General features: G+C 26.1%; 1 protein-coding gene across 1 annotated transcript in view; it reads left to right on the top strand.

The window, feature by feature from the left end:
* Positions 1 to 10580: 10580 nt before the first annotated feature.
* The window catches only part of LOC105365968 (integrin alpha-PS2-like), a 51582-nt gene continuing 43452 nt past the window's right edge, over positions 10581 to 18710 (top strand). Inside the window, exons 1-3 of the mRNA XM_011504267.1 lie at positions 10581 to 10705; positions 12534 to 12655; positions 15341 to 15459. Of these exons, the coding sequence (XP_011502569.1) occupies positions 10656 to 10705; positions 12534 to 12655; positions 15341 to 15459 (291 nt within the window). The 5' untranslated portion in view covers positions 10581 to 10655. The remainder of the gene's footprint in view (positions 10706 to 12533; positions 12656 to 15340; positions 15460 to 18710) is intronic.

Raw genomic sequence — 18710 nt, 5'->3', positions numbered from 1 at the left:
CAGTGAACCGAGCACAGTGTACCTCTCTTAGTGAAGACACCATGGCACTGGTCATGGTCTGCCTCAGCAGGACCGCCATGGAACGGTCGGTATCTCACAGCAGAGCCGCCACAGAACGATCAAGCCTCCAGTTTCGAGTGCGTATTCAACAGGCTTGTAGGCTCATTGTGAATCAGTCAGTCAAACAGTTATAAGTCTACGTTATTCAGCCAGCGTTTTCGACTATACACCAGCCACTCAATTATTCTCATGCAATGAAACGATCTCTAGGAACACACTTTTAATTGCCAAGTGTCTACACTTACAAGCAGTCACGGGTGCTGACTGCCACAACAAGTCTCAAGGTATGTTCATACATACACTTTAAGGCCACACGTCCTACACAGGAGTGTGAGCATCGTACTACTAATTCTCGGTAATATTTGAAGAGGTCACTTTATTGTATACACTTCAAGGCTACACGTCCTACACAGGAGTGTGAGTTTAGTACTGCTAATTCTTGGCAATATTAGCAGAAGCCACTTTATTATATACTCTTCAAGGCCATACATCCTACACAGGAGTGTGAGCATATCTCTGCTAGTCCTTACAACACTAGCAGAGGCCACGACACCGTCACCATCAAGGAGCAACCTTTACACTTTTCTATAAAAAGTGAACCATGCCTATTATAAATGTAACTGTTAACAAACCATATGTTAACGAAGTTTACTCATACTATACATTTCTACAACCCTTCATTAACGGATTCTGATAATATGGCTTCGCTATTGTATTGTTAGATTGCTTACTGTTTGAGTATTACGTATCTGTGTCGCTACAGTAAGTGATGACTGTAGAGAGAAGCTTGTAGACTAATACTGAGCTCGTCGTGTTACTGCGTAATCTTTATTACGCTAGACTGAGACAAGGACTGATACAAAGACTCGATTGTGAGTTCTTCGTGTTGACTGCGCAATTGATATTACGCTAAACTGAGCCAACGACTGCGCGCCGCATGGCAAGTGCAGCCCTTAAATATTCTCGTGATAGTTTTAGGCGCCGGTAGCGATCCGGTGTCTGTTACTATGTCGGTATTTGTCGTGACGTCAATCGGGCATGGCTTTAGAAGGTTCATTGTTATTACTTTTCGGAATTATAGTCATATATTCGATATTTCGGCGTAGAAGCATTTCTCGAGTTCGTTGACTAGTGTTTATAAACAAATGTTCGCGCGCTCATATCTCTGCCACTTTTGTATACCGATTTCAACTGTTTCAAACCGTAGCAACAGTATTATACACAAATTTTGTCAATCTATAGAGATATTTATATTGTATATTCTATTGCTGAATTACATTTTATTGATTTTTAAAATTTTAAAAAGGAAAATTGAATAAAAAATAATCTAATTTCGGTTTTTATTAAAATATTATCCGAAGTATTCTAATTATTTGTATAAAAATAGTGTCTTATGTATTTTAATTAGATTACTTTTCTATTAAAGCAAATTTTTCACTTTTTTTTATTTAATGATTCTTATTCGTTATCTATTCCATAGTCTTCAATTATTTTACATTTATGCATTTTTATTAATATAAATAGTAATAATATAATTAATAGTAATAAATAATTATTAAGAATTACTTACATTTATCAAGTATACAATCTATACCAGATTTGAGAGATAAATTTTTGTTTCCATTACTACTAAAATTGAATAAATATTCAATAAGAAATTTTATAAAGTTAATTTTATCTGTCATACAATTATTAATTTGTTTAAATATCATTGGTCCATTTTTTTCTATTTCAGTTATTTCAGAAATTTGAATCATAATTGTTAAAATCTGTAGTTAATACCATTTTTTATTTATTATGTTTTTATTCGTATCATGAAATATTTTAATTTAAATTATTCCTATTTACATTTATATATTTTTATAAATAATAAAAATAAATATATATAAATTTATGTAAAAATATATAAAGATTATAAAATATTTTTAAATACGAAACGTTAAATAAAATCTATATGCTTAGTATAATAATAATAACAAAAAATTGTAAAGTCATATTTTCTATACTGTTCAAATATATTCTTGAATAATACTTAACAAAATCAATTCTCAACAAAAAATAAAAGTTAAATTACTAAACATGATTTCCAAATTTATATATAATAAATATTAAGAAAATAATTTACATATATTTACATATAAAATTTACATATGTTTATCAATTATTAGTATTATTGCAGTTAGATAACTATTTTTATTAGACGAAAATAAATTTTAGATCACTGTTGATGGAAACCTTTAATCATTTAATCTATGTGTTTAATACATTTAAATTCATTTTAATAATATTAAATGATTTTTTGTAATAATTTTAAAATGTTTTAAACTATAAAAAATGTTATTGAATTCATTTATTCAATACCAATAAATAAATTATTTACATCATAAATCTGTAATGTAAATTTTATTAATATTTCTATGTAAGATCTCTACTATATAATCAATTAATTTAATACATTTTAAACGCTCTTAAAATAAAAATAATCTTAAATATTAATGTACTTTATAGAGTAATTTCCAATCCTTCGTTTTTTTTTGTAGAATATACGATCTATCCTTACTTATAACGGGTATGTTACACATTTTTGATAATAATTTTTTTAATTTATAAACAACTGTAGTATTTAAAGGATCCATACAATATGTAATAAAATCAAATCTTTCATTTAAAACAGTGATATTCTTTATTGGTTGTTTGAATATTTGCCTTTAAATAATGAACTAAAGTTATAAAGGTGACAAAATTATTAAAGAATATTTATTAATTACCGTAGAAATTGTTGTCCAAGTCGTGTTCGACAATGATTAAATAAGGAAAATAGATCCATTTTTTTACCATCATTTAAAATTTCATTATGATTAAGATTATTTATATGAGATTGTATAATATTTAAAGTTTTATATGATTCATTATTAATGTTTACATAATCTTTTCTATAAAAAAAAATAAAATTTATATTAATTAATAAAGCTTAAATATACCATGAAATTCCTTGAAGCAAGAAATTTGAATTATACAAATACAGTAATTGGATTAAGAGTCCAAATATTAGTAAAGAAAAAGATATAACCTAATTTATTGCCATAACTCGACGAAAAACAAATTTGTAACTTTCTCAACTATATGAATCTTTTTAAAGAATTTGTTATTTTGATTATTTAGTATTTTCGATAATTATTAAATTAATGAGTTATACATTTTAATTCATTACATAAGTGGATTATATAATTATTATTAACTTATTAACTTATTAACTTTTTATATTAACTTTAATAATATCTTAGTATCGTTCTAACTGCAAAGCAATCGTAATATTGTATTATAGCATAATTTTAGAATTTTCTGGATAACGTAAAATATTTAAAAACTAATAGAAATGGATATTGTTACAAACGTAGATTTGAATGAAATATTGTGTTTAATTTTTTACTATTGGTGAAAATTTTCTTATGTATTTCATTTACCTGTTAAGCCTAAAGAGTGGAGTGGATTTAATATTATAAATGGACTTTCACTAAACTTAACTGAGTATGAAATGTCTGAAGGGTTTAATATATTGAGAGAGTATTACTAAAAGAGAGATATCAAAAAAAGAGAGACACTTCAAAAAAGAGTAAGATCACGAGAATACTACTAAAGTAAAACTATCAAGAGTAAATATCAAGACATTTAAAAATCGCAAGTGATAAGTATTAAGAGAGTTAAGTATCAAGAGTAAATGAGTATTGAAAATTGCGCCCCTTAAATACATTTGCTGACCATGAATTTGACGTGAACCCCTTCCCTTATTTTCTGTCCAATCAGAGACTCCTCCCTTATAGTGCGAGGTCAGCGCCTCTTTTGGCTTCGGAGTTAATTAAGGGCCTAGTCGTCTCTGAGTCTTCATGATGAGCAGATCTCTCGTTGCTGCTGCTGCATGCGACAGCATGTAGGCAGCGGAAAGGGGGGGCATCGCTAACACATCTGGTGACAGCATTGCAACTTGTCGACAGCAGGAAGGGGAAGGAAGATCCGCTTGCAATAATGCTTGATGTAGTTACCAAGCGGAGCGAAAATACAGATGTCAAAACTATAGGTTTTCCCGTGTTTGTGGTATTGTTTTTCCAGATGTTTTATGACACTAATGCGTGAGAATTTTGAGCAAGCAAAGTTTTGAAATCCAAATACAAATTTTACGATGTTACTTGCCAGATGTTTTATTGCACTAACAAAAAGGAAAAAATGTTCTCGCATTCTCGAACACATATGCTATTATTATTTTTATATATTTCATATCTTACAATTTATGAATTTTACAAATTTATACAATACATTTATAATAAATTCTTTTAATATACATTTTTTATTTTACACTTATATTATTATAGTCTTAAACTTATATTATATAATATAATAATAATAAATAAAAAAACTTATGACCTATAATTATAATTATACACTTGTATTATTATAGCCTTAAAATTTGTTGTAATTTTTAAAATATTTTCAACATTATTTGAATACATCTTTAATTTCATCTTCCATATCTACTAATATATATTTGTCTATAATTATTTAATAGATGTTTATTATTTTGTATTCTTATTTCGCCTATCTATTTTTCGATATTTCTAGTATATATAAATTAAATAATTCATGGTATATAAAATAAATCTCATTGTTTTATAAGTGTTTATTATCTATACCCATGTTATTATTAATATTCTATTATTGATCTATAGAAGTAATTAATAATTTATCTATTATTTTATAGACAACTTTTAATTTTACTAAATACGAAAATATCTTATTTTCTTTAAAGTTGACTTCACTTTCTTAACCCAAGTATCTATTTTAAAAATAATTATTGTGGTTTAACTTGTACTTCTGATCTGTATCTATAATATTACTGTATATTTACTATAATCTTTCTTGTTATTATTATTGCTTTTAAAGAATATATTTGATTTTAGACTTAATAAAATATTAATTGAAGAAAATTGATATTTGAATAAATTATTATAATATAGAATTAGCGTATGGGTGAGTAAGGAGATAAGGGGAAGGGTTGTAGAAATATACAATGGTGCATACTTCGTTTGAAATGGTTTATTATTGTTTATTGACAATTACACTATTGATGGGTTCAATTTACTCCTTATAGGAGAGTATTGAGAAACTATATGTTTATTCGAAGCGATGCAGTTGTATTGACCTGATCCCGTGATGACAAGTCCACCATAACGAGAGGCTTCGTGATGATGGTAGGTGGACCAGTTGCTGACATTATAAGGATTAGCAATTGATTTATACACTCCGTAGCAAGGAGTGGTCGAAACTGAATGTTCACCACAGCGATATAGTTGCCTTTTTGTCGTCTAATATTTTCTTTAACTTTTTGTCACTAAATTGTTAATTATTCCTTACAACATTTTTTCTGCCGGTTAACATTGATAATTTGCAAATCAATGTGTGTTCCTTCCATGGCGGCACTGCTAACAGAGAGCGCTTTCTCGAAGCGTGCTTGTTTTAAATATCTACGTGTCAACCTAGTTAGCACTGACAACAATGGATGCGATGGTGATGCTAGATAATGACTGTACAAACACTTGGGATTTTCCAAGAAATTCTAACGCTTGGGAAGTTCCCGACGCCTAAACACTTGAGAGATTCTCGGAATCCCGAACAGACTCGATTATCTGCGATACATGAAAAATGAAAATAGAAAATGAAGCTAATTAAAAAGAAAATTTTCAAAAATAAAATGGTGCATGGTGTTAACAGTCGCTACTATAATATAAGTAGTTATTGACATAGACAGCTGCATATCGACGCATATTTTCCAGGCACATGTTCTTGCATCTATTATTAATGTTTTATATATTTGTAAATAATTTTATTCCTTGATTAGCTTAAATATATTATAAATTACTTTGATGTTCTATGTTAAGATATAGTAAAATATTTTTGAAGTACCCAGTTGGTAGGAATATTTCATACATATTGATTGTGATTATAAATAGAATTTACAACTAAATATAATATTACATGCGTATTCCCATTGTCTTAAAAGAATTGAAACAATGTTATATGTATTTTTTTAAATAAATATTAAGTAACAATAATGACTAATAAAGAATAAACTATTAAAATTTATTCCATTCGTTAATTTTTAATTATCTATTAATTTTTTTAATTAACATAAGTTAATCTAATTAGACGTATATTCTAAATGATTATTTATTTATTTATGTACACATTGGCATAATTATAAAATTAATAATAATATATAACATTTACACAATTATTATATTGTGTAATATTTATTATAGTTATATCATTAAAATTATTTGTCACCAAGTTACAAAATTCAACTACGAGCACTAATTTAAAAAAAAAAGATTTATTTTACATAGATATTTTAGAATTTTTTAAATGTATATAAATATAAATGTATTGATAACTTATAAATATCACATTAGCATAATGATTTTAGCTAATATATATATATATAAATATGACTTTCGATATAACGCTGAAGATAAAAAACAATGTTATAAATAGTTGTAATATTACTTAGACCTTCATATATCTTATTTTCTTACTATATTATTCAAGAATACAAAAATAGTGATATATATTTTTCTGCTATTGTTCGGGTTTGAAGCAGTTGAAAGCGGAATCCAAAAGTGGGAGAGGTATAAGCTCCGGGACATTTATGTTTCTAAATACAAGTCAGTGAATTCGGGAAATTTCCAACGCTCAAAACTCGAATATACGATTATAATTCCGAATAGCAATGCCGATGAACCTTCCAAGGCTATATCCTACTGACGTCATGACAAAGATCGGCATAGCAACAGATACAGGTGCGCTACCGGCATCGCAAGCTCCTACGAGAATATTTAAGAGCAGCGCTTGATGCACAGCTCTCTTGTGCTAATACTAATCACACAGTCTCTACGACGGGCTCACTATTCTACCTTCAAGCATTACCACTACAGGCATCACTCACTGTAGTTATTCACGTATGTAAGCATCAAGCAGTTCAACTAACCAATAGTGACGCCACACTATTAGAAGCCGTTACATTTAAATGTAAACTTATACTCAAGAAGCGCCAGTGCATAATTTAAATGTGAAATTAACGAAACTATAACTATAGCATATACCAACATATCGTATATATCTACGTAAGCAGCAACGTCAACACGCACGTTCCTTACAACAACACCAACAGCGGCGGCTCTCACTCCTACGTAAGCAGCAACGTCAAAACACACGTTCCTTACAACCACACCAACAACGGCGACTCTCCCTTCTGCGTAAGCAGCAACGGTAGCACGCACGTTCCTTACAACTACACCAACGGCAGCGGCTCTCACGCTTACATCGGCGGCTAAGGCAGCATCGTCTCACTCGCTCCTGTGGTACGTGCCGGCTACAACAGCGACACTTCTCGTGAAAGGAAGGAGTCACGCCTCACACTACCGAGAGTATACACACTCTCATCAGCACGTACAATAATTGAAGAAACTTCATACATAAGTCACTCATAATCTCCATTCATACACTCCTATAACCATTGACTATTATTATATTATTGTATTTAATAAAAGAAAGACTAAAATGTACAGCGTGTAGAATTGAATAATTGCATTGCCTCCTCCACTTGCCAGTGACACCTCCACCCACCATCACTGGAAGGTTTTTCAGACTAATCCCAGACGGCTATACGTTATAGTATTTATATATAAACCTTCGTTTGAAATCGTGAAAGTTACAGAATAATAACGCTATAAACTTATTATATAAATTTAAATTATATATTTATTTATGTTTGTACCATGTATTATTCTACAAAAATATAATTTAATTTACAAATTATTTTCACATAATAAAAGAAAAAATAATATATGAAATGCAAATTACTTACACTGTGAAGTAGTTTAAAGAAGAATATCTAATAGGTAACATTTGTAAACTACATAAGACATTCCAATTCTTGTCATTATATAATAAAAGAAGTCCTAATGCATTAATAACATTATATGAAGAAAAATTAAGAAATGAATTTAAGAATATTATTCTTTCTGCATAGTCAGCATTTTTTGGTTCATTGTTTAATTTTAAACAATGAACTCTATTAAAACAACTGAAATAAGGATATTCAGCTCTAGATAAAATAATCAAAGAATGTAATGATGAATCATTATTATCAATTCGTAACGTTTGTACAATTTTTTTCAAACAATTATAAAGTTCAATTGATTGGCCTGTTACTGTGATAATTTGTTGTGGTTTTATTTGTTTGCATACACAATCAACTATATAAAAAGTATTTTTGTCTTCAAACATATCTTCTACAATATGTAATGTTGAATCATATCCATTATAGAAAACTATACCTATATTACTTTTATTATATACCAATGACAAAATAATCTTAAATAAAACAGACTATAATTAATATATAAATTTATTACACAAAAAAGTGAAGTTAGTAAGAAATACTAACGTGGTTAGACTGAGTATACATATTAATTTAATAGTATAGATAATTTGTTGACAATGATATTGTAAAATTTTAAAAATTCCAGGTTTAAATGTAATCAAATCATTTGAAAATTAATTTACTACAGCAAATAATGATTTTCATTGTTTCACTTTTTTTTTAATAATAATCAAGATTTAAATATAAATTTTTATATTTTTGAGAGACTAGAAACCATTAATTTGAAAGAAAATTATAGGGTTCATATATTTCTATTCAAAAAATGAATTGATTACCAATATATTATAAATTAAAAATAATATTCAAAAGTATATGGTTATACCATTTAGAATTCATTTAAGTTAGGTACAAGATGAAAATATAGAATTTCTAAAAATATAAAATAAATTTTAATCAAAGAATCTTATTGATACTTAGGTATTTTACTAAAAGAAAATAATCTGATATAATATTTTTATGACAAACTTCTCACTAATTTATTTTAACAAGCAGTTACTAGTTATTCCTTTGACAATATTTTATTAATTTATTAACTTATGTATTATATTTATATATATATATATATATATATATAATGACATTACTAAAGTAATAATTAAGTTTTTTAATATAATACATATTTATATTATTTTATAAATTCATTATCAATACAATTATTAATTGGTTATTTATTATATTTCAAAATAAAAAAAATATAATACAATTTCATAAAAACTATTTACTTATAAATTACTAGCCTTATAAATATTTTTAAATAGTATTTAAAAAATAATTATTCTTAAACATATAATTCTTAATTTTTCTTATTTGTGAGAGTATAAATTTTATTTTGAAACATTATTTATATTAAAATGTTCAAAATTAAAAATTCATTAAATAATTGAATTAAAACTACATTATTTATTAAATAAAATTATAATTATTTATAAATGGCTTTTAACAACAATATTACTTGTAAAATTTATTTAAATTTTGCAAATTAATCAATATAATTTTAATGATATGACTAATTTTGTATAAAATTTATATTATAATTTTTTAATTAAAACTATTAATACTACTATGCGTAAATACAAAACAATAAAATTAACATTTTTATTATGAAAAAAATGTGTATTAATGCAATGCAACAATCAATGTGAATATATGTTCATTTAAAATACATATTATTTTCATTAAATATATGATTTATTCAATTTATTCATTTTAGCAATAAATAAAATATGGAAAATTTATAAGGTTCTTGTTTGACAAGTGCCTCATTAATCTGGAATTAGTTATTGAATAAAAAATATATTAAATTATATGACTATTTTCATTTATTTACGTAAGTCGTATTAATGTGAAAAATTTATATTATATAAAAAAATCCAATATTTGGAAAATGTATCTTAAAAAAGAATTTTCAATGTACATAACTACATATAGTTTAAAAACCATTCATATTTGTTAGATATTTATATAATACAAACGTGTTTAAAATTCGTAAAATATAAGTAACTTGTATAAGTTTAACATTAGTAAGTCCAAAAAATTTTAAAACAAATAGTGAATTATTACAATAAAAGTTTTCAATTTATATATCAATTTGATATGTAATTAATGTTTAATTTTTCATTTATTATGTGGGCAGTTATAATGAATGTCAACTGGTTATTCGTCAAGCTCTACAGATTGATGATTTTTAGGCCTAAGTAAGTCTATTTGAGACAAGTTGTTAGTTTGATTTGTGTAATGTATTTGTTTTATTGATATTTATTTAATAAGAAATTATGTTAATATTTTTATACTAATATTACTAGCGTTACAATTTTTAAATGAAAATTGTTAATTTTAATAACAATTTTGATAAAAATTAAAAAAGTTCGTGATATTAATTTAAATATTCAATAAACGTTATACAGTTATTGAATAAAAATTGAATACTTTACTCCTTCGAACAATTATATTCTATTTCTTAGAAATCAAAATTTTGTCAATTATGCGGAAATACTATTTTCTTTTTTATTATTTAATAATGTTTATATACAGTCAGAAGTATGTTTGGGCATTTAATATAGAAATTGATCACTATACAATTTATAAAGGTGGAATACAATCTATGTTTGGTTTTTCTGTAGCACAATATCGTGATGAAAAACATCGTGGTTGGTAAGTAGAACACAAATATTATTCATGTAAAAAAAAAGACCTTATTTGTTTCTTAATTTACAATATATTAAAAAATTATAATGTTCAAAAATTCTTATTATTCATTACAAAATTTATATCAATATTCGCTTTAATCATAAAACTGAAGATATTTTATACTTTTAGATATAAATTTAATTCAATTATAACAATTTCAACTTTAATTAAAATTTAAGTATAAATGTTTTAATTCAAATATTAATTTTTCCAATTGCTTTAATTAAAAATGTTAGAAGAATATAATTATAAAATACAGTAATAACTTATTGTTCCATTTATCCAAATTTTTTTAATTCACATGATGAAGACATATTTTTTGCAACAAATTCAGTTGATTCTAGAATCTTATATTCAAATATTTTCAAATTATAAGAATGGTATAAAAGGATATTGAGTAGAGAATATATTATTTAATTAGTGTATAAATTTAATACCACATAAATAAATGCTTATATATATATATCAAAAGAAAAATAAACAATGATCATATAAAGAACAAATTTATATGGATATATCGTTTTTAAAACTTTATACCTTTATGACACAATTAAAGAATTCTTTTACTTTGAAGATTAATTCATTATACATTATAGTATACTCAATCTATCATTGTGTAGATCTTTACAATCATATTTATGAATAATTTTCCAAGTTTTCCTTGTTTTATCATTTGCAATATAAACTGTTGAAATTCTTGATTCTTAGTTGTTTAAAAATATATTCAATTATTTTACTAAGGATATTTTTCATAAAACTTTTTTCATCAAAATATATAATACAATACAATAGATATATTTATAAATGTTTATATGGCTCAGTCTCATAGCAAGGAACCGTATATTTCTAATGTATTAAAATTGCATATATAAAGTAAATATAAGTAAACATAATCCATTTATTTTATAAGATTATTTTAGGCCATAAATGCCATAAAATTTTAAAGCTAAGATAATTTTATATTTAAAACAAATAGTTTTATACATATGTAGAACACAATTTGGAATAGTTCTATTATTATTTTTTTTGTATTATTTTATTTTAATTATCACATTAATGAAAAAATAGAATAAAGTAATTATTACAATATGGATGTACACATGTATAAGATATAGATATTTTGAAATATTATTTACTTTTTGAAAGCTATTATGTAAAGAATATGTATTGTTTATTTTGCTTGCCATCGTCTTTTCTAAATAAATTTGTATTTAATTATTATTTAGTTAGAATTTTCAAAGACAACTCTATTTGATGAATATTTTTATATATTTTTCATAAGTTTTCATATATTTAATCTATAATTAAAATAAATTATGTAAATAATTAATCAAAATATAATAATGCATAGGCAAAAATAAGAAAAAAAGTTGTAATTAATAGTTTTAAAACTATCTTATTATCATATTATCATATTCAAGCTGTGAATCGAATCCTGAATATATTCTAAAATTATATAATATATATTTTATTATAATGTAATATTTTATCTGATTAAAATTATTGTAAATATTTTGAATATTTATATTTCATTACTTTTTTTCACCAGTTTCATACCACCTTTTTAAATAAGAAATGTAAGTCTTATTAAGACGATTTTCCTAACTAATATAATTTTTATTTAATATAATAATGTAGATAAATGAAGTGTTAGAGAACAAAATAAATTAAATTTTTCTTGGATAATACGTGAAAATATCTTTTTAATAATTTTTAATTATTTACTTTTTTATGAGTATTTTTCAATGACTTGTTAATAAAGTGTAACATTTCTATTAAAAATTTATTGCAGGATTATAGTTGGAGCTCCATTAAATCAAACTTATCAAAAAGATATTGAAAAAGGTGGGGCTGTATTTAAATGTGATATAGCAGAAGATAATAGGTGTTTTCCTATCGAATTCGATAAAAAAGGTACAAAATTATTATAATATTGAATCGAAAAATATTTCGAATTTTTATATATATTTATAAAATCAAGTTATAATAATAATTTATATATTGATAATATGATTCAAGTTGCACATACTGCTCAATTCGATATTCGCTTAAGCAATATAATTAAAAACATAATAATAACAATATAAATAAAAACTTTATATAAAATACCATCAAAGTTACTAAACAAGATTTGAAGATCGATTAATGATTGTTAAAGTTATATTTTGATTATACTGGTTGTTTTAATAAAGAATCATTGTATTATATTATAATATATATAATTCAAGTAATAATTTTTGTACCAAATTAAAATTTTAATAAATTTAACATTTATAAATTTAATAATATGTAATTACTAATATTTTAATTAAAAGTATTAAATTGTTTTTAACCTTGAATTTTATCCACGTTTCTCTTTATATCTATTTATTTATTATGTTCAAATCATTGGATTTTTATTAAAAACAAGAAACATCCAAAATCGTAAAAAATACAAAAATAAGGTGTTTAAAATTTTAATCTTAATATCTGAATAATAACATTGATTAAACCTTGTATTCTAAAAAAATATAAATAATAATAAGATAGTGTACAAATTTTAATAATTCTGATTTATAATAATAATTTATTTAGTTATTGTAGTACTATTATAGTCGTATTTAATTACTTATAGTTATAATTTTTCTTCTTACTATTTCATTCGTCTGACCCAGGACGAAATCTCTGCAAATACATATGTTTACTATCCAAGATAATTAAAAGTATTTAATTGTATTTATTTAACTTAATCCCAAATAAATAGATTTAGCCTACAATTTTTTATTAAATTACTTATGTTATTACTTTTGCCTCAAGAGAATAAATAATAATATTCAATACTTCAACTGATATATTAGGATATTTATCATAATATTTAAAATTATTATGGACTGCTTTACTATATTTATTAAAGTAGAAACCTTCTCATAATAGCAGCACATATTGAGATTAAAGTATTTACGCCATTAATGAATCAGAGGGAAATTAATAAATAAAAGACTTAAAGCATTATTATTATAAATTATAATGAAACTTGATTTCTGCATTTGTGATAGATACAAAAAAATATTTCTAGAATCCCAACACAACTTATTCTGCTTTTCTATTTAAAGCTTCGCAGAATATGTTTAAGTGAAGAACGCTTTATAAAAAATATTGAAATTGAATATAATTAATAATTATTATTATTAAAAATTTATTAACAATTCCGGAATAACTAACTTAATTTTAAGATTGTCTTAAAAAACTTTAAATCGGCTTTACAATTTATGACGTTTTGATCAATATACCATTTTTTTTTAGAAATTTGTTGCAAATTATAAATCAATTTAAGTGATATAAAAATAAATAAATAAAAATTTTCCTAATTATAGATAAAAAATAAAACAGATACACGATTATACGAAATATACGATATAATAAGATATATGATTAACTAAAAAGACGATCTATTTGATAACCGATTGTATCAATTTTGTATTACAATAGTTAATGGATTTATGTAGGCTATACTTTTATAAGAATTTAAAAGTAGATACAATATGTTATTATATGTTCTCAATATTTAAACAACTCTTTAAATTATGAAAAAATTACCAATACATTCCAAGCTGGAAGCGTTATTAATTTTATTGTTTACAAATAAATAAAAGCATATAAATCTAATAGTAATTTTAGGAAAAACAACATTTATAAATAATTTTAAATAATTTAAATATCTATGTTGCAATAAACAGAATACAATTTAACTGTTTTATTGTTTACATTCTAAAAATTATCAGTGGTTAAAATTTATTATACATTATATATAAGAAAGTTTGTATAGTATGTCTATTTGTTAGTATTACTAATACAAAATATAAATTAATTTGAGATATAGCTCAAAATTTTTATAATAATTTGAAGTTTAATAATTATATGTAAAAAATTTTTACATATAAGTTTATTTTAAGTACTATGTTGAAATCTAATGAAATTTCTTATTAGATTTCATGCCAATTAAAATCGATAATGTAATTAATTAAATTGAATTTTAGTAATATTTGATAATATTAATAAGTGATCATACAATTATTTGTTTTTATAAATTGTAATTAATTGTAAACAAATTGAATAATAAAAATTTTTATTAACATAAATCGTGAAATAATTTTTTTAATATATTTTTTATTTTATTTATATTTTCATTTACTTTTATTTATATAAATGCAACGTTTTTGAAATATCATTATTTAGTAATATTTATCAATTTATAATTTCTTTTTTGTCACTAATACTAAATTAAAATATTAGTATGGTAACGTCGTAAGTCCTTCAAATTTATTTTTGTATGCTCTGATGTATAACCACCCCTTTGATAATCCTCAGCATTAACTACGGAACCTCGCTAAGCATGCACTAACTGAAAATATTGATTAATAGAGACCAGTTTTTGTTTTTAAAGTTGTGGTTCAGTTTTAGTACATATAAAAGAATAAGAAAAGCAGATAATGACAAAATGTATTAAATTGTATTCATTTTTATTGACATGCCACAAAATGCCAAATCTTAGAAAGAGAAAGAATAAAATATACTATTATATAAATATTTATATGTGATTGAAATGATTTGTAATTTCAGGTATCGATTATGTTAGATCGACAAAAAATTCCAAAGGTATAGAACCTATTGATGATAAATCATATCAGTGGTTTGGTGCGACAATATCAACTTCAATGAAAGATGGAGGCCCACTATTAGTTAGTATTTAACATAAGGATATTATAATTGTGATTGTTTTATTTGAATATATTGTATATATACACTATTTGGATTATTCAACGTAGAGATGTTTTAATGCAAAGTTTCCTGTTCTAACATAAAGTGCAAGTTCAGTACGAGGTGTATTAGCTTTCAACCATTTTTATATATTCATATCTTTCAGTACCAGCCCCTTAAATTTCATACTAAATAGCTCATTTTAAATAATCGTGAAGATTTTACTAATTATGGAAAGCTGTAAATATAAGGGAAAAGTTAAAATATATAAATTAATATCATATAGGAAATATCTAACAAATGTTAAAATTAAATGTTAATTAATTATCTAACAAAAATGTTGTTCCGTTGTTTACAGCATAAAGTATCATTTGGTTAATATATTTACACTCAATACATGAGCACCCTATCTAAAAGAGTTGGGACACATTAAAATGTATATTTTAATAGTTTCATCAAGTTAATTAAATTTTTTTTTGATAGATGATAAATTAATACAGTTATAAATATTTAAAATTTATAAATAAAACGATAATTAAAATTATTTGATGATTACTCATTGAATTATCTGTATATCTGTAACTAACATTCTCTAATATAGTTTTAGCAATTTCCATCACAACTGATCAGTTACTTTAGATGCACATTGATATTAATACGGAATCATAATCTTGATTAAAAACTATCACACTGATTGTTTATTTTTAAATTAAGAATAATTTACTTTTAGTATAAATAAATTATATTTTATTAAATTTTGTATTGTAATATTTTATATTATTTCAGAAATTATTTAAAATATTCATCATAATTATTTTTTTTATTAACAATAAAATAAAGCTATATATATTGTTCGAAACTGTTTGATTTCTTGGCTCGAACTGCCAATGTTTCGATGGCTTTAATTTACCGCCCGCCCTAGCGGGTACTTGGGAAGGAGGTAAGTGAAAGGGCTTTAGAAATACAGTATGCATTTCTTCGAAAAATATGGTTTATTTACAGTTACACTATTGTTTGGTTGGATTTATATGTTATGGAAGGGTATACACTATATTCAATCACATCGTTACAGTTGCTTCGAACTAATCTTGTGTTGAATAAGTTATCTACTGGAGATGCTCCTTGATGTTGATGAGTTTAATTTTCTTGCTGATTTTGCAAGGATTAGTAATGTTCAAGCACACTCCTTATTATGGAGTATGTATTGTGTAGTCTGGCATTTTCTGGAGGTAGTGTTAACACCCTTGATTTGTAGGGCAGGAGAATTGACGCGTCTTCCTTATGTCGTGGCCATACTTACAGCTTGATCACTATAGTATCAACAGTAAGAGCCTTCTTTCTTCTTCCTTGATTTCTCCACTTAGACAGTGCTTGTGGTTGTGACGTTCCCACTTGTAAAGCCACTGACCAAATGTCCCAGCTTAGAGAACGCCTCTGCCTTATGTTTCTCCAATCAGAGTGCTCCGGGGACTTAGGCGTCTTCAATCAGAGCACGACCGCATGAGCGCGCCTCTACTTGGACCGCCTTTCTACTTTTAACGCTCCTAGTGGCTGCGCCTTCAAACAGAGAAAGTAGTCTTAGCTTTCCCGCCAAAAGGAACCTCTGACCCAAGCGCCCTCGCTTGGCTAATCCAAGCGACAGTATGGCCAGATTTGAAAACAGTGGATGTGGTTGTGTACCGATAGATTTTAATATTTGGGTGTAATGACTATTTCCAGATGTTTAGCTACAACGGTTTTTTGCAGATGTCTGACACTAGCGAAAGGTTCGCGTAATCTCGAACATATATATATATATATATATATATATGTGTGTGTGTGTGTGTGTGTGTGTGTGTAAATACACTGTTCGAGAATGTAAGAAAACTCCCAGCTCATTAAACATCTGGAACATTCGAGATAAGAGTTCCGAAAAAAGCGAACTCTCGACTACTCAAGGAATAAACATTCAAACGCGCCTCGGATTAACTAAATTTAAACAATTCAGCAAACCTTCGAATATCTAAAGAAAATACAATTTAAAACACATTTGGCGAGAACAAAGGTCCAAGTGTCCAGCAAAAACACGTCATAAAACTAAGCATCTATCGTAAACAAGTTATAAAATTAGTCTGAAAAACACAAGCCAGATGATCCACTCAAAAACAATGCTACACCTAATCTTCGCAACGCGCATGATTACAAGAAACGCATGCGACGATGCTAGGATGGAGAGGGAAAAGCGCGGCATCAAGACCCCCGTCATTCAGGGGAGTTGAGCAAGACCCGCTCTCATTGGAGCCTCCATCTTGGAAGACTCACTGGTGGGAGACCACACCACTCAAAAGGCGCTTTGATTAGAAATACCATAAATTAAAGAAGACTTCTGATTGGACACACTAATAAGACTAAATCTCATTGGCGATGCCATGATCGACAAGACAGCTCTGATTGGCGACACCAAAAGAGAGGGAATTCTCACCGACCACCGCGTGGTCGAGAGAAGGCTTTAAAAAAGGCAACGCCGGCATGACACAATCACTTATCTTATCTTATCTAACAGAAAATGAACAAGTCAATTAAACGCAAAAGTCCAAGATTAATCTATTCAACACAAGTACTAGATAATCAAATCATACACTCGCAGCAGTGTAATACAAAAAAGGGCAATCGAGAACTACGAATATCAGTTCGCACAGTATACACAATCAAACTGCAAGTAGCCGCTCGAGGCAAATTCAAAAAACAAGACAAAACATAGCTCAACACAACGTGCAGAACTACGAGGTATCGTTCCATTCCTAATTAATACATAACTATAACAAGCCATACGCGTCAATCTGCAGATACGTAAAGCTATCTGCAAAACACAAATACAAGCAATTCAAGCAATCGCCACGTGCTCATATACAAGGAAGCGCGGGGGTTTACGAACTCGCTCTTCTGTGTGTATTATTCCATCTACACGTGTATTACATATAGAGGAACAGCAAGGCTTCAACTTCTTCCTGTGTATGCGACGTCCGTGAACGCTCAGTGGTAATAACACATACAAATCAAGAAAAGCAAATGTTCAATCATAAAATAAAACTCATTATAATCAACTAGTGCAATTATATAAGTAAAACAAAACCACTCTTTATTGAATACATGTACTATCTTGTCCACTAGCCTGCAATCCTCCTATCAACATCGGGAGCTCTCACCTAATCTTAGATATTTCGTCCTCCTCGCCCGGTATTCTATTTTTAGA

The sequence above is a fragment of the Ceratosolen solmsi genome, unplaced genomic scaffold (assembly GCF_000503995.2).
Source record: "Ceratosolen solmsi marchali unplaced genomic scaffold, CerSol_1.0 scaffold19, whole genome shotgun sequence".
In the NCBI taxonomy this organism is placed as follows: Eukaryota; Metazoa; Arthropoda; class Insecta; order Hymenoptera; family Agaonidae; genus Ceratosolen; species Ceratosolen solmsi.
This window is presented reverse-complemented; position numbering and strand designations above follow the sequence as displayed.